Raw genomic sequence first — 18,398 nt, forward strand, 5'->3', positions numbered from 1 at the left:
CCTCACAGAGTTGCTGCAATCATGAACATCATACTCTCTTGCATATATGCCAACCCCCTGTATTGCAGCTCAGGAAACTACAATGGGTCCAAAACACTGCAGCCAGGTTCCTACTAGCCCTCAAGAGCACATCACACCCGCCCTCTGTGCCCTTCACTGGCTCCCTGTCGGGCATCGGTCTACCTTCAAGGCTATGTGCATCACCCATCGGGCTCTGCACAAGACAGGCCCATAATATCTTCAACGCATGCTCGCCCAAGACCGACCCAACAGAAATCTGAGACCATGCACTGCTCTCTTCCTTGTCATCCATTCTGCTAAATCAACCAGAATAGGGGGTCCTCATTTTCCATTGAAGCTCCTATAATATGGAACTCTATCCATTTTAGCAACCACTGCATAGAGGATCAGCTCGCATACAGGAAGGCACTCAAGCCTTGCCTCCCCCCACACCCCGCTTTGCATATTGACGGGCCTAATCTGACCATTGGGGAATTTCACCCACAGATGGGTAGGCCGGGGGATCGAAGAGCCACTCCAAGAAGGCACCGACCACGCATAGAAAGGACTCCCATAGACCCGCAGAACAGGACCTGCACCCCGTGCCAGAAAGAAGTAATCCGCCATGACTGACTGGTATGTATCGCACTCCATCTCGATGGAAGATCTCCTTATTCCTCAGAAGGCATGGCCACACACCTGCACACATCTGCAATCATCCACTACTTGAAGACACTTCGCACAACAACTCTGCCACTAGAATGCAGCTAAACTCAGAACAAAAATTCGGTCTAGTTGGACACATAGTCGGTCGCTTTGACTTTCATACTCTCCCGACAGCCTTCACAGCACCCATCCACAAGCCAGCTCTACATGGGTTGCTAGCAGGGACTTAGCGACCCCTACCTACTGCATACTGGCTAAAATTCACACATGCATTCTAAATTCCCGTCCATTCTCTCATACCTCGGACTTAGGTCCTCCAAGGCGTTCACCTAAAGTGCTTTGAGGCATTTCCAATGGGAAAAGGTGCTATACAAATGCCACATTACATTACACATTACTGGTGTGTGGTTTTGTATGCATGAAAAATGGTGTATGTATGCATGTTTCTTGTGGTTGCAGTGTGACATTGCATCCTGAGCAAATTGAAGCACGTGCTTGTTAGAATATGGAATGTTGGGATGGGGTGAATAGCTCGGTGGAGTTAACATCCAATTGAATCAATGTTTTGTTTGATGCATCGTTGATCATGGATATACTTGTTTGACCTTAATCAGAGACCTTTAACACACGCTGAATCTCATTCACAGACCTTTCCTTTATTCTTTAGTTTTTTTTGTTTTCAATTATTTGATTCTTTTTTGTTTATTTTCAAAATAAAGGCTTCTGTCATTCGTTGTCCTCTCCTTCCTTCCCCCACACACTGACCCAACTGCTATTCCACAGAGTCGTCCCCATAAGATAACCAGACGATCAGGTGTTGACCAACATTTGGAAGATTATTTCCAGAGTTATTAAAATCATTGTCCAAATCTGCAATGTAAATATTAAGCAACATAGAGGTCAAAGTACAGCCCTGTTTTAGGCCATAATTAGTCTGAATTTCCTCACTAAGTATGCCTTCTTGGTTAAATCTAACTTGTATTCTGGTATCCTTATGTAAAGCTTTAACAGAATATAACATTTGTGAATGATACCCTCCTTCTTGCTCCATTTATTTCCAAAGCAATTTGCGATCAACAGTATCAAAAGCTTTTGAAAAATCATTTAAGCACACATGCAGTGTTCTCAGATTGGAGGGCTGAGTCCATCTAATAAAATACATTAATATCCAGAGATTTGAGAGAGTGCTAAAACCTTTTCTAAAACCAGTCTGTTGACATTTTAAAATATTCTCTTAAAGCAGCCGAACATTTATGTAACCTAAATGTAATTGTGCAAACAGTTTTGAGCTGGAATCGATCATGACTAATAATCGATAATTTGATAGGAGATCGCAAGATCCTTTTTTATAGATTGGACTCAGCGTTGCATATTTCCATGCTCTGCACATATTTGAAATGCTATTCTTTCTCATGTTTGGCATGCTATGAGTTGTTCTTATTTTCCCTGGCCTATTAAGTTACTAGGAAATATTCTGGAATGTTGGTCTGTAAGGGTCTATGAGTTTTGTTCCCAAATCCGATTTTGCCGAAAGTGCTTTTAATGTACTCCTTTCTTTTTGCATTTATGGACACCACACCTTTCCTTGGACCTCTGCCTCCTCCATCACTATATATACACTTAAAGGGGTAATTCATTCAACAATTGTAACGTTTAAAAATATTGCCCATAATTAAAAATATGTATTGACATTTTTTATTGGCGTTTTTTTAAAGGACTTGGGGGGTGGGGGAGCTTCATTTTGTATGCATACTGCATCATCTGTTTCTTTAATTCTCTGCTCTTGCAGCACTAATCAAGCTGGAGCCCCCTACTGGGAGCTTGAGCTTGTTACTACTGGAGAGCAGGAAATTAAAACACACGTTCACAGGACAGTGTGATGAATCTTGTGGAGTCATCGCTAATTTCCCGGCTACAGCATCCTCCCACATGGCCAGGGGCCGGCAGCTGCTACCTGATCCTGGCCCTGCGGGTGGTAATATGAGGGAGGGGACTTCCAGGGGGAGATGGTGACTCCATTTGAAGGGACACAGTACTCTCCCATTTTTTCTGAAGAAAACCCTATGACACCCTAACTTCTGATGGTATACTGTTGTTCCAGTTAAAATACCATTCATACTAACCCCCTCTCCTGTGTCTGATGTTTTTCTAAGTAAAAGTCTTAAAAAACATCATATTACACATCCGATATTTCTATTCAACTCCCATAAAACCTCAAGTACTGAGACAAGGAAGAGGAGGGAGGAGTTGATGCAGATTGAAGGAAATCCCAAACTGAATATACAGACAAGTTGTTTTGTCAAATCATGAGTGTGCGGGACATTAAAAAATGCCATCTGCACTTAAAATGCAGGCAGAATGGCAGGCAGAACGGGAGGCAGAATGGGAGACCGAATCAGAGAGGACTGTGCCGGAGGAGGTCGAATTAACAGGCACATCCAGTCAGCAGCTTGCATCCACAAGAGTCACAAACCAGTGTGGCGCGAAAGAGGGAGGGACGCAGTGGGCACCTGTGGAGAACTCTCCGAGTACAGGATCTCCCAGAGGTACAGTCGTGCCGGGAAGCAGCCTTCTTTTGTCCAGGCCATGCAGAGAAGCCAGCTGGGAGCGCAGAGCTGCAGGGAACACTGGAGGAAGGTCCACAGTGCTAAGGAGGCCATCCCAGAGAGAAAGCTTCATCGCAAAGACGTGCCACGGGTCAGGAATGCTGCAAACTACTGGTGAGTCGACATAGAGCCATTGGCGACCCCGGGGCGTACTGATGGGCATGTGAGCAAGTAAAAGGAATAAGAATATTTGAATACCGACCAGATAAAGTGTAAAGCCAAAACTTGAACAAGTCCCTATGTGTGAGATTTCAATATAGGGAAAGTTGGAGCAAGTGTTATCCTAAGCAAACAAATGCTAACAAGATAAAGGAAGCGAACTTGAACAAGTCGCTACGTATGAGATGTCAATGTGGGGGAAGTTGGAACAAGCATTACTTCAAGCAAACAAATAGAAACATGGTGAAGTGGATATAACTGGTAATTTAAAAGACAGTGAAACTGATAAATCCTGTTGAACGGAGCACATCAGGCAGTGGATATTTGGGGGAAGATACCTGGCAGAGAGGTACACCAGTGGATCTACAAACCCCAGAAAGGGATTCCTGGCAAGGGAGTTTACCAGGCAATCCACCAAAGTATGTAACATTTTATAAGACATTGTGGCAAGATATCTGGCAGGGAAGTCTACCAGTGGATCTAAGAAGTTTCATGAAAGGAAGTCCTGGTAGCAAAATATACCATGCATTTTGAAATCTAATAAGAAATGGGGAGTATACCAGGAGATCCACCAACGCTGTAAAAAGAAAACCTAGTGTGGCATTTCCCATTTGAATAAGACCCTTTTTTTGTGAATCCATTTCCAAGAAACCACAGAAGAGTTGAATGTTATGGAATGTTTTGGTTGCACAACAACTTTCTGAACCTAGTTTAAATAATTAAAGGAACTGTTGTTTGATAGATACATATGCCATCCTCAAGAAACTGTTGTTAGAAAGTGACACTTTTGCTCTCCTTAAGAAACTGTTGTTTGAGACACTTTTGACATCCTCCCTAAAAATCCAGGGGACGGGAACCTCCCTTTGGATCCAAGGATTTCTCCTTGGAAAAGACTGTTCCTATTGGATTTACCTATTTCTTTTGATCATGAACACTTTTTGCTAAAAGAAAGCCAAAGACATTTCCTTGCACCCTTAGTTGTTTTCTAGTGTGAGGGTCATATTAGAATGTTTTGGATACAAGGACAGTGTATAAATGTAACGAATTGACACAGACTGATCTTTATTTTTAGTTTCCTAGGCAGGGAAACTCTCCTTAGGATAGGGCTAGAGAGGTGTTCATCCAACTCTTTTTGTTTTAATAAAGATGTCTGATAATGAGAGTACTACAACCCTTTGCCAGCCTCTCATTTTTGACCCCTGACAACATGCTGTCATATGAATGACAATCCTAATACAACAAACACTTTTCCAGGAAAATCTGAAGTGTTTGCTTACTGGATTAGGAAGGCATTCACAGGGCTGCCTGTCCTGTGAACAAGGGAAACATGCCCTGTTTATTTAACAGGGCGTGGTTGCCTAAGAGACCTCCTTTTCAAGTTATTGGTTAATAGGGACATGAGTGACACTATCTCTGGTATGTTTCAAGGCGTAGTCTTTAGACAGCTTGATTACCTTCAGGCTTGCAATCTCCAAACTGACATACAAGAGAAGGTTTTAGGTTTTCTTGTGATGGGAAGACCCCTTTTGCACAAGGTCTTCCAGCAATAGAAGTCTTACCTGCCCCCAGTCAGATCTTTATCTGTTTCTACAACGGTTCAACCTCTTCTCCGTCCTCTCACTTTATGCAGGCCTTTAGGGCATATAAATTAAGACCGCCTGTTGGGGCTTACTCGAATTCTTCTATCAAGAAGGAACATTTTCGTTCTTAAATTAAACTTCTGACTGCAGCATTTTTGGGGACAAGCCAGTTTTCTGCCGTCCCGTCCCAGGGTTTGGTTCCCAAGCCCTCTATTACTCTCTCTTGTACTATGCCTATGTGCGTTTGCTCCTGGAACCAGCCCAAAACAAACGCGCACACTTTTCCACAGGTTCGACTTTGCGGAAGCAATGAATGCACTCCAGAAAGGAAAGCAAAGTTTTTGTGTGATTGCACATTTATCTTCCATTACGTCGCCTCTTTTTGCCGCCGACTCAAGCGTCTCTTTCATAATCAAGTGTTGCCCTTTTAGAAGGGAAACCTCATTAGTTAATTTTGTAATCTGTGCTTCTTGTATCAAACGTCTGTCATTAATCTTTCGTAGCGCCTGCAAAAAGACCCATCCTATGCTCCCTGTCGCTTTCTGCCCCCTTGCATATTCCCCCAGTGGTAAATCAGCCTAAGCACTGCTGGCGAAATCTAATTTTCCAGACAATTCCAAGCCATAAGCGCGGTGACCCGGTTGCAGACGGGGCAACCGGGATGTGGCTAAATCCCCCCCTTTCATCTGCATTGAGCTCAGATTTACCCTTACCTTTCCAAAATGGCGTTGCATCCACAAGTCCTCCCTACTATGCCCATTGTACTATGCATTTGCTCCTGGAACTAGCACAGAATAAACGCACACGCTTTTTACATGTCAACTATGCGGAAGCAATGAACGCCCTCCGGAGAGGAAAGCCAGCGTTTTATACTTGGCATTTATTTAGCGATGAGTAAACCCACGGCACTTGCATGTTCACGATGCAAATCCACTGAAGAATCCCAATCCAACGTGACGCACGCAAACTCTTCTCGAAGGTTTGCTGACTAGTTGTCTACGAAAAAGTACTGGTAGACACCTGCCTTCCCATCCCCTCTTCCCCCCTCCCATCCCAGAGACAGGCTGTGGCATGGAAGCACCTCTCTGGAATGCGTGGTTATCAGTGGCCAAGCTCAGCTTGCAGCCCAGCTTGAATTCCCTATGTAAACAGTTCTATATCATTGTTCCACTTTCTGAAGGTCACACATAAAAAAGACCAATTTATTTCGTTCGATTTTGTTTGGCCCCCAGAAAGCAGGAAAAGGGCATGCTCGTGTGCTTTTTTTGTGTGTAAATTCGGGGAGAGGGTTCACTCCCTCAGCCTCCCTTTGCTCCTCACCGCCCCACCTCCCCACCCCCGCATAGACATACGTTTTCGCACTGTTACACAGACACAGACACTTACCTGGCACTGTCAGCCCCTGCGCGAACTCTTGAGTGGCAGGTGCGTGACAATTCGATTTAGAAAGACCACTCTGTGCGGTCACGGAGCGCTCTTTCTAAATCGAGATACTTTATTTTTTCCTTTGGGGGGGGGGGGGGAGCTCATTTGACCTAATACCATGCAAACTCGTACCTGTTTATGATGGAACAGCGCTTGCGAAAGCAAAAGGGAACTAAAGGTCGCAAGCATCCAGTGTGCGCTTTGATAAGCTATTATCCCTATATACTACCTCAGCCACTGACCTGTGTGCCTATGCACAATGTGGCTAGCTCAGCAGGTTGTGTGCCTGCACACGATTTGGTCATTAAACTAAACCTCTTCATCAGAGAGACCCTGGAACTCAGTCTCTCATAGAGAATTAATAGTCTCCGGATGCCATAAAGGAAGCGTGCTTCCTTTACGATGGGATTTTGTTGCTGATATTACCTGGTCCCCAAAAAATTAGGGGGCGTGTGTCAGCTTCAGACCATCTTGGAGGCTTATTTTCACATCCCCATCATGAAAGAAGGTTTGAGATGCCTGTGATTCACAATTAGAGGTTGACATTTTCACCATAAATGTAGGGATCAAAATTAAAGATCAGATATGCAGGAGCTTAAAGCAGCTCCTGCGTATCGTCATTAACCAATGAGCAGGATCTACCACGGGAAACCTGCAGCTAGTAAATAGTGTCCCACAAATCTAACTTCAACATAAGGTGCAAACGTAACATTTTGCTTATTTTTCATGGCCCCTTATACTTTTAATGTTATATAGATGTGTTCTGACTGATGCTTATTGATAGATTGTGCCAAGTGTGCAGAGGTACATTTACATAGGTGTGTTTGTTTGGCATCTGTTGGCCTGAGGAGACAAAAGTAGTTCCTGGTAGCTGTTGGTGCCAAGCTAGCCAGGTTCTTCTAGGATGCAAGCAGGAGCCAAATCCCTCCCAGTTCCCCTCAATTTTGAACCCTTTAAATGCCTTCCCTTTGGTTTGATGGATGCCAGGAGGGGGATAGCAGAGGTCTTGGCTGTAATGCTGAAACACCTCTTGCTTCTTAGGATTGATTTGTGCCTCTTCCTGGACCCAATGCCTGATCAGGGCCTCTTCCAGCACACTTTAGAAAATATTCAGCGGCCTTGTGAACTATTTGGCCTTGAATTTTCAGTAAACCAGATAAAATTCAATCAGTCACCAGTGCAGATGATACATTTCCTCAGGACAGTTCTCCCTAATTGGGGAGGACCTTTCCTGCCCCATAATTCTGGCATTCGAGGAGACAAATGTGTCCCCTTGCATCCATCTGATGCCCTTTTGCGAGATGCCAGAGATTTCAGCTGTCCGTCCGTTCAATGGCAATGGCATGGAGATTCTCAATACAATCAGTTGGAGGTTGCCCACTCCTCTCAGGAGGAACACTTAGTCCTTCAAGCTCTTTTTCAAATCCTTCCCCACCAATTTCACAGACAGCAGATTGATCAAAGTATGGCTGGGATGCCCATTGGGGCACTCTGCAATTACACGGCCCACGGTCGGCGCAAGAGAAAAAGGAGCAGGTAAACGTATTGGAATTGAAGGCCATTCTATTGCAGATGAAAGCCTTCATCATTTTCGCTCCTCGCCATGATTTGGAAAATAACCAGGGCGTGGTGCTGAAAAGTTTTGCTGCAGTGGGTTCAATCCTCCAAAATAAAGATTCAATGAGCAGGATTTGAAAGCACCTCCTGGGCGTCGGGCATCAGCCAGTAAGCAGGAGCGACCCCAGGAGAGCGAAGTACATAGCCTGCTGCAAATTTAACTTCCACGAGTTGCAAACTATAACCATGTGACCATTATATAACTCCTTAAGCTTTATAAGTCTTCCAGATGTGCTCCAATTCTCATTTATGTATATTCCCAAACACAGTTAATGTTACATAGACATGCTTGTATGGAATTGGTTTCCCTGAGTCAAAAGTAGCTCTTTCCTAGCTGTTGGTGTTAAGCTAATAAGGGTCTTTTAGACCACAAAAGGAGCTAAGTATATCCAAATAGGTTTGAATACTGGTGGGTTACCCCTCAGACTTGTGTGTGGCAAGACCGAACACAGTGTTAGTCTTGCCCACATTGGATGGAAGAGGGTTAGAATTACTTTAAGTGGCCTTTTTAATAGATTGGTCAAGCAGGTTCCTTTACTCCATTCCTGTGATGCCTTTTAATGCACAGGTTTCATATTTAGGCACATCATGAACTGAACTATGATCTTTGAGAAATCAGAAGGTGCCTTACCCGCTAGTCCCCGGGGATCTGTCATCCAGGTGGCCAGGACACGGCCATCGCTTTTGGATCCAGTTCCTCGGGGTGGACCAGTGCGGGAGGATCACCTGGATGAGGGGTCTTTGCGGAGTGGGATTGGGACACCTGATGGTAAGAAGCTGTATCCCCTTCCCTGTAACACCTTTTCCCCATCCTACCAGGTAGGATACTTAGGAACTCAGCCCCCCACCCCCACCTTTCCCAACACAAAATCTTTCTCACGGATAGCGCTCTGTGAGAGAAAACGGACTAACACCCGAGCCGTATACCTGCCATGTCCCAACACAATGGTCAGGCAGAGTCAGGCAATTACTGATAATTACTTACATCTGACTTCGATCACACTTCCCCATGCGGCTAAAAGGCAGAGCACGAAAGCACACTCAGGGCAAGGAAAAACACACGAGGGAAGCAGCAGTTTCAAGATGGCAGTTCAATACGAGGAGAAAGACGGCAAGACCAGAGAGGGTTGCAAGGAGGAAAGTGCCCTTGACCTTTTTGCAGAAAAACCGCTACTTTCACGAGCCTTAGAGAATATGAAACATAAGACCTGCAATTAAAGCTGAAGAAACATGCATTGTGTGTCAGAGGTGCCCGGGACTCTCCTGCGTCGATAACCAAGCAGGGAGGAGCGTTTGCCGCCATGGTACTGTCCTTGGCTCCTACAACATAGCAGCACCAGTAAAGTCAGCACAGCCAGTGAGTCTGGGAGACTGATAGCAGAGTGGTCTGTGTTAGAACCAAGGTTGCAAGCAGCAACATTTTATGAAGAAATCTGAAGGGAACAGTGTGAAGCGTATGCGATGAGCGGTGCAAATATAATTGAACTTCCATGAAGTGACAGAACTTTTTAATCCAAACTAGATACCATATACAGAGCGGTCCAGCACCACGTGAGTGCTCATTCGAAGGTCTCTGTTAGGTATCCAACGAGAGGTGGCAATTGTAAATTAAACCTGTGCACAATCAAAAGTCCTAGATAGCTAATACGAACTGCAATTGGTCCGAGCCCGGCTGAGGGAGACTAATTGTGTAAGAGGAAGGATCTGAGCCCGGCTAAGGGGGATCTGGGGTGAACCAAGTGTCACCCGAGAAAGAATATTCTTTGAACATTGTAAAGCGGGATCCAATTAGCGAGCATTGTAAAAGGGATCTGAGCCCAGCGTAGGGGGATCCAAGGTGAAGAGTGAATTATCCAAATTGAATACTTGTGAGAGGAAAATAACTTTGTTTTGTTTTTGATACATCAGGCCCTTGAATCAAGAGACTTTGATAAGTAAAGAGACTTGGGCACAGAAGGCCCTGATGCTGGCAATGGAACTGTATCCTTGTGTCGAAGAAGCCAGAGTGTGTGCTTTGCTCGAGTGAACTGCCTTGTCACGTGCTAAAAACGTGGGGAAGGGAGGCCAACGGCCTGAACATCCTGACATATCATTCTCTGAACACTTCTTTCTTTTCATGAACACTACCCCACACTATTTGTATTTAAAAGTAAGTATTGGCAATAGTTCTTTTCTTTTTTTAGTATAGGCCCTTTTATTTTGACAAACTCCACTAGGACTGTATTATTATTATTTGATGGTCGTAGCTTACTCCCATCTGTAGATTTAGGATTAGATAGGCGTTTATCACATCCTTGTTGAAGTTCAATAAACACCCTTGAACTGTGGTCACTTGTGTCTGTCTTACTATTGATACCATGCCTTCCTTACAGTGGCAGTGCACTCTGGCATGGTTACCTTAGTTAGGATATGTGCCCAGTAATGGCTCCTTCTGCAGCCCACTGTAGCATGCATCCCGCCTTCATGGCGAGGTTCGCAAAATGTTGCCTAGTTGTTATATCAGCTTGCCCGATGCTTGTTCAAAATGAGAGTTGTTGCAGTGGAGGTTGGGGATGTTCCATTGCGGGTGGTGGATGGTGGAGGGGTTATTGTTGGAGGTTGTCTGATGGGAAATGCTTCTTGTATTCAGAGGCCATAGCAGGGGGACTATACGTGCCAGCAGCATACAAACTTCTTGGGGGAGGGGTGCAGCTACCCGGTGTAACATGTGTGCCCGACTGTCTAACAATTAATAACACTGCTTCCTGGGGATGCCTCTCATGGGACGGCCATATTTCTGTGAACATGGAATGTGTGGTGCCTAAATAGCTCAGTTAAGCAGCATAAAATAATAGCGTACCTAAAGAGGCATCAGAATACAATCGTCATGCATCAGGAGACCCATCTTGCACAAGCGAGGCACAGGGTTCAAAATGGAGGGGAGCTATTTAGCTCCTGCTTCTTGCATAGTAGAGCCTGGTTAACTTGAAACCAACAGCTAATAGGAACTACATTTGGCTCCTAGTGCATATAAATGTGACATTTGAGAATGTTAATCAAGAAGAATTGGAACACATCTAATGTACATTTAAACACTGATTAATACAAAATGGACAACAAAAGAATAAAAGAGCATTTCTGATAACTCCTGGTTCCCCCGCAGTAGCTCCTGCCTACAAGGTAATGCCTGACACCAGGAGCTGGTTTTAGCTCCTGCTCATCGAATTTCAATTTCGAACCCTGGGCGCATGATGGTTTTTGACACCCTAAGGTGCATTTGAAGCGATCATCATATACCACCTATTCCTGGGGTGTCATGACCATGGTGCACAGCTTTGTAGGCTTTCAGGAGCACAAGGTAGTAACGGCCTGAGGGGTGGTTTGTTATCCTTGCGGGGTCCATAGCTGGTCTCTGCATAGTGCTAGTCAACCTGTATGCGCTCAGTGTTTTCGACTCTGGGTTCTTTGTTTCCACAAGGCAGCAGGAATTTCTGGACTTCGCAATGTGCATGGCAGGGGATCTTAAAGCGGTGGTGGATCTGCGTCTTGATAGATCGTCGGATAGGATCAGGCTGGTGTGCAGTCATGTCGACTGCAAAAAGTCGAAAACAAAAATGTTGAGAAAAAAATGTTGAAAAAAAACATTGAATGTGTTTTTTTATTTGTATGTTTTTTTGGGTTTAGCTATTAAAAATAAACAGGGGATTGGGGGGACCCCCCCATTAAAAAAAGAAATAAAATATTAGAATTCTTTTTTTTTTCAACATTATTTTTTTCGACATTTTTGTTTTTGACATTTTCACTATAAACCGATCAGGCCACTAGGCACATCAGCTAGATCACTGGTCAGTTTGTGTGAGTGGTATGATTTGGAGGGTAACGCAAGGGGTGGAGCGAGACTACACCTATTATTCCTCGGTGCATGACTCTCACTCCCGTATAGACAAGCGGTTATTGTCCTTTGCGGCTAAGGGGTAAGGCATTGCAGCATCTTGCCAGTCACTTTGTCTGACCATTCTCCCGCCACTGTTGAACTTGCCATTCCGCACGCCAACTTTATAGAGACTGGAGGTTAAAATCGGAGGCTCTGGCAGATTCTACATTTAAAGCGGTCTTCCCATAAAACATGTCACAATTTATTGACAGCATAGGGCCTCAGTGGTGGAGGTATCTGTCCCGGTGTCCAGTCAACTGGTCGACAACAAACTGGTCGACTGCAATTTGGTCGACACCATTTGGTCGAATGCCAAATGGTCGAATTTTTTTTTTTTTTTTTATATATATGTGTTTTGTGGGTTTTCGTGTGGGGGAAAAAAATAAAAAAGAAAAAAAGGGGGTTGGGGGGGGACCCCCCCAAAAAAAACCAAAAAATGGGTAAAAAAAAAAAAAAAAAATTCGACCATTTGGCATTCGACCAAATGGTGTCGACCAAATTGTCTGTCGACCAAATGTTTTCGACCATTTGACTGGTAACTATCTGTCCCATGGGATACTAAGTGTACCTTTAGGGGGTGGGGGGTAATCTATAGGTAAAGAAAGTGGAGTATTGAAGGCGCTCAGGAGTACCCTTGATAGGATGGAGAGGGCCTTAAAGGAACTGGAGATAGAGTATGCAAGCAATCTTCTGTAGGACACACTGGGAAAGATTAAGGACAAGGTGGATGAATATCATGAGGCAGCATATAGTGAAATCAGGTTTCTGGGGCAGAGGGTCTCGGTCAGACAATACAGGGAAGGGGAGAGGCCTGACAGGGTACTCGCCTGGATCATACGGTCGGAGACTGCCCCAGCTCTGATCACTGAGATTATAGATAATGGGGTAGTGCACACTGGTTAGGAGGTGGTTATGGGCATGTTTATGAGATTCTACTCCGCTCTATACTCTAGGCCGGAGAAGATACTTGACGAATACCTCTTGCAATGCCTTGAGAAACCTGAGCTAGCCTGGGTGGTGGAGGAGCACCGCAATGGGCATGGTTGTCAAATTACGGTTGGAGAAGTCAGTAGGCCAATTTGTGATCTGCCCAGAGGTAAGGCTCTGGGCCCTGATTGGATCATAGCAGAGAATTACAAGGAAGCACTTTTCAGTGGATCTGCGCGATCCGACCGCGGCTGATTTTAACCACGGCCGGAAAGTTTGCATGAGAAATGTGCGAACCACCAAAGGTTCGCACATTTCCCATGCGAACACATGCACACAACACCTACATACCCACAACACGGCCACGACACCCCCCCCACCCACACCCTCAACACACCCCCACCCACACCCCCAATATAAACATGCCCTACTTACCTTTTTCTTCACGCTGAGTCCCTGCAGCGCCAGTACCCTTTCACTTCCATTATTGGGAACCGGCGCTGCAGGGTCCTTTTTTTTCTTTTCTCTTTTTTTAAAATATTTTTTATGGGGGCTGCAGGGGTTTCCCCCGCAGCCCCTGCTCACTATACTGTAAAGTATAGTGAGATGGGGTTGCGGGAGACACCCCTGCAGCCCCCGTCTTTTTTTTGGGTGTGCTGCGGGGGTGTCCCCCGCAACACCCTGCTCACTATAACACACAGTATAGTGAGCAGGGTGTTGCAGGGAACACCCTCGCAGCCCCCACAGTCTTTACTTACCTATAATGCTATCCCCAAAGGTTCGACCTTTTGGCGGTTCGAACCTTTGGTGGTAGCATTTTTTGGACTTTTTGTCCATGCAAACATTTGGCTACGGTCCGTTCGCACAATTCCCTTTTCAGCCAATTATTGCCATGAGGAAGATGACTTGTATCACTCTCTTGGTTTGGGTGTCAGAACCTGGTTTGGCTCTCAGCGGTTTTATCCTCACCACTGTTGTGAGGGACTCTCCCTCTCAAGTTCTCTTTATGGTGCTTGAGTCCTCAACCATTCCCTGGTGATCAATGGGCTTCATTTCACACTGCAACGAGGAGAAGGTTTGTAGGCTTTTTGCCCCTGCTGTGCCATTCAAGCATTATGGTTCCAAAGGGGCCTAGGCACAACTGCATGCGCCATCAAAGCCGCCCTCGTCTTCTCTGGGTCTCCTGTGCCACTCTTTACCTTGTTGAGGGATTCAACACCTCGCCGGGGCTTCCTGGGATGACGGGCGTTCCGTTTGGCTTCTGCTGCGTCTTCCTTTCACTGCGGCTGTGCAACGGCGTTCCGGGCTGCCTTCTGCGTCCCTTTCTCCTCTCGACTCTGCTGTGCACCGGCCTGCTCACCTCCCGATCATCAGACGCAGCAGACTATCAGCACCCTTGGAGTTGTCCCTCCATGGATCAGCAATGCAGGTTTGTATCTCCGGCGTTCGGTACGCAGCACCCCTGCCATCCTTTGCAGCTGCCTGAGACCAAGTGTTTAGTCCATTGTTGATTTTTATACAATGTTCCCAGCAGTATCTGGGCCCATTGTCTAAGTCCTTTTTCTCTTTCACAGGTTTCCTCTTTATTGCTGCACAGGGCCAACTAGTTCCAGTACTTGGATTACCTAGGTTCCTGATGTTTTTCTTTGTGTCAGTACTTTCCAGAACCTTGAGGTAGTATGCTTAATAACAGTACATACGTCTGCTGTCTACAGAGAGGTATGTGGCAGTGTGATGTTCTCATAAGGGCTGTAGCCTAGATGGTGTCCTTATCCCTAGAGAGTGAGTCCCTTCCCGTGAGATCCTCCCGCATTATACCACCCGAGGGGGACTATCGGGTAGCGGCCTCTCCTCCCTGACCTCATGGGAAGGGGCTCCCCTTCGGGCAGAAGTGACGACATCTAGTGAATTGTCACATACCCTTTGTTTGTACCTGGATGACTGTTGCCCAATGCACTGCATAAACAATGAGCTGGCTTGGTTCAGAAGAGCACCACTATAGGTTCATCACACCGTTGCTTGAACATGATCATAGCTTGTATGCACTTTATCTAGGGACCTCTTTCTCTCACACAATCCATGACGTAATTGCTCTTTGCTGTTAATGTTCCTGCCTGTTTGTCTCTCCCCAACTGTGTTCATGCCATGAATTGGAAGTTGTAATGACATTTCACAATTTTTTTTTCTTTTTCTCTCGGTTGTATATCATTTTGAAAATTAAATCAATTTTTTAAAAATTTTAAATAACACACTGTCTTTCGGCTATCACAGGCTAGATAAACTGAAAGGGCAATGTTTTCTCCTCGCAGAACCAAACCATTAAGTTTCTCTTTGACTGTCTGCTTCAGTTCCATCCCCTGGTCAAAAACCTGACTCAGTGGAATTTGAACATGGTTCTAGATTCCTTAACGTAGTAGTCTTTCAAGATTATGGCATCTTCTGATCTGCTTTGCTCCTGGAAGCCTTCCTTCCTAGATGTGACCCCTTCTGCCAGGGGCAGGAGTAAGCGATTCGCAGGCTGTCTTCTGTAAAGAGCCTTTTATACAGTTTTCCATGCAGATAAATAGGTTCTAAGGACAGTTCTGGCTTTCGTTCTGAAACGCCTATCTGGCTTCCCTTTGAACCAGGTGATTTACTTCACCTGTTGTTTAGTCTGGGCCACATAATTCACAAGCAGAAGATTTGGTGCACAATTTGAAGGTGAACAGTGCAAGACCTATTTGCAAGACAGACAACCTTTTCACTAGAGTGGTGTTTCAGGGGGACCTGTACACTTTATGAATTGGCCAATGCAGGCTACTTTAAAAAAGAAAAAAAGATATGTAATCTAGCAACAATCACATGTTCCTCAGACAATACCGGCTCAGTCCCTTAACGAGGGCCCCAGGGCGTTACCACCAGGTACAGCCAGAGGAACCGGTGATTATGGCACCCAGGGTTTACGTCGGGTATGGACACCATGGAAATGAAAGTGAGGCTAAGGTCTGAGCCCCTTTTCCATTTCCATGACTGCCCAAGACGCAGAAGCAGCGGTGGAATCGGGCAAGTGGGGTGGCAAGCGGTGAAGGAGACCGAAGAGATGGAGAGGGGGGGAGGTGGGGGGAAAATGGTAGGGAGGGGGCTCACAGCACCGAGCTTGCTTGGAATGCAGCCTTGGATCATGGGATTCAGCCTGTGATACGAGCAAGCTGATTGCCTTTTCGGCATCCACGCCGGAGATAAAAAACATTATATTCCATATAATGACTTCGATATAATGGTTTTTTCCCCAAAGTGAATAAGATCATTTTGAATCCTAATAAGAGGTATTAACAGGTTGCAGAATTTGGACTGCCCACTAGCTATTGGCGAATGGTAATTGGTTCTTGGTGAGTAAGAGATGGTGTGTTTTGTGAATGTACAGTTTGTAGTAAGATTTTTTATTCCTGGCTAGCGACATGAAATATTTTGACCCTGGTATTATAACTCATTAGTACCCAGCGAGGGTCAATGAGCTTGTAAAAAGCAAGCTCATTCCTGGAGTGGCCGCCATAGGTCCATTCTCACTTTCCATGGTGACTTTTTTTTTGTTTACCTTTTTTTCCATTTACTTTAATGGCCGTCATGGAAAGTGAGAAGGGACTATATGTAAGGAAAGGGAAAATGGACTCCGTTTGAAGGGACTATATGTAAGGAAAGGGAAAATGGATTCCGTTTCCCAGCCCGTGGCGGGCATTTAATTTCCCTTTTATTTTTTGCGGCTACGCTTCCCGTCTCACAACCGAAAAAAAACATAAAACATGAGCACCCCGGTCTAACGGGCCGGGGTACTAATGGCAATAAGCCCTTAGCCGGTGGCCCATTACTGCGTCCAGGGACTTCGTTAAGGCCCTTGCTATGCTCAGGCCTGTAACTATGGGTCCCGGGGGCTTTACCCGTTGCAGTAATGGCCTGCCGGCTCGGGGCTTATTGCTTGATTACATCCAAGAATTGGTGCCCTGCACATATCTGGAGTGAACAAAATTGTTGGAGTATGGTTTCAAAGTGGCCTGCTCCCTTTCTTGAAGAGTGGAGCTGGTTTATGTGTCTTTTTTTCCTGCTACAACTACGCTGCAATTGCTGCACTTTTGAGTTAACACAGGGGTAGAGGATATCCCTCCATTAAAAGTAATGGTAGACCAGTATGACCACAGAGCGATCTCTTCAAGTATGTAAACATTTAGTTCCCCCTTAAGGTATCTAGATTGCCCCCGTTAGCCAATGTACAGGATTAAATGAAGCTGAACTATGTGTGGCCCGGTATTTATTAACATGTAATTCAGCTAAAAGGCAATGGATGATCTTTGTTCTAGTAAGTGCCCTTCTTGCCCTTCTTGCTCTATCTATTGTTAATTTGGCCTAGTAAGCCTTGTTTCAAAGCAGATTTCATGTTTCACCTTTACTGCAGGCTTATGTGGGAATGTAGTCTCCACTTCAAACTACAACCTAGCCCTGGTAAAACTAGCACTTCATGCTAAAAAAATCAGAGATCTCGCTGACCATTGTCTGATCTTTGGAAAGGTGGTCCGATTGCTTCTTTCCATTCAGATTGCCGAAATTCCATTTTAATGATGTAATTGCTCTATCCATTATTCAATTGACTCACAATTTTTAAATGATTAATCTTGCCTTTTAGTTTGTTCACCATGCTCTCTACACTTTCTGCATCTTCAAATCCGGGACCGTTGCTTTCGGGAGGAGATGTCCAGTTTTCCAATTCGGTAAGTTAAGTATTTAAATAATTAACATACAGTGAAATGTGATGTAACTACACACATTCAAAGCGAGGGGCCCACTGCCTTTCTATCCAGAGAAGCCTTTATTGGGCTAGAATCGTTGTGGCCTTTAGAAAGGGGCTGGAGTTCAGGGACTAGCTTCTATTTGAGATGATGCCGATTTCACAGATTCAATAAGTGGCCCTTGTGATACATGCACCTGGACACCAAGTCGGTTAGTACTCATGGTTTGAAAGTGCTGGGAGCTATTTATCTCCTGGTTATAGCCTAAGAGAGCCTGGTTGGATTGGCACCTACCAGGAGCTACATTTGCCTCCCCAGGCCAATTGGTGCCATTCAAACATGCCTATGTTTATTTCACTTTGTATGTTTGGGAAAGAGTGCATTAGGACCCATCTAGAAGATATTTGAAGCATAATGGCTCACATAGGATGGACACAAAGGTATAGTTTTCATCTCCTATGGGAGTTAAACTTGTGTCATGCTATAAAATATCCCCCGCTTTCTAAGTGATGCCGTATACCATGGAGCTGCTTTTGGTTCTTGCTAATCCATTCCTTATTTAGATCCCTGTTACTGGTGAGTGATGGAGAATATTGCACTACAAAACATGGTTTAGGGGCGTGCAGGCACTTCTCTGCAGTACCTTGTAATTTTAATAGGATGGTACTAACATCTTGCTGCTACACTGCCATAACGTTTAAAATGGTAGAACCAAAACTTCTCTATATTAATGAACTGTCTTTTTTTT

At 45.0% G+C, this 18,398-nt stretch overlaps 1 protein-coding gene across 2 annotated transcripts in view; it reads left to right on the forward strand.

The window, feature by feature from the left end:
• The first annotated feature begins 537 nt into the window (after nt 1-537).
• The window catches only part of TRADD (TNFRSF1A associated via death domain), a 264,029-nt gene continuing 246,168 nt past the window's right edge, over nt 538-18,398 (forward strand). The window contains exons 1-2 of one of the 2 annotated variants that reach the window (XM_069639954.1): nt 538-636; nt 17,548-17,632. In XM_069639954.1, coding sequence (XP_069496055.1) covers nt 626-636; nt 17,548-17,632 — 96 coding nt within the window. In that variant the 5' untranslated portion in view covers nt 538-625. The remainder of the gene's footprint in view (nt 637-17,547; nt 17,633-18,398) is intronic. The other variant, XM_069639962.1, reaches the window with a different exon arrangement.

The sequence above is a fragment of the Ambystoma mexicanum genome, chromosome 1q (genome assembly GCF_040938575.1).
Source record: "Ambystoma mexicanum isolate Mex_15411 chromosome 1q, UKY_AmexF1_1, whole genome shotgun sequence".
Lineage (NCBI taxonomy): Eukaryota > Metazoa > Chordata > Amphibia > Caudata > Ambystomatidae > Ambystoma > Ambystoma mexicanum.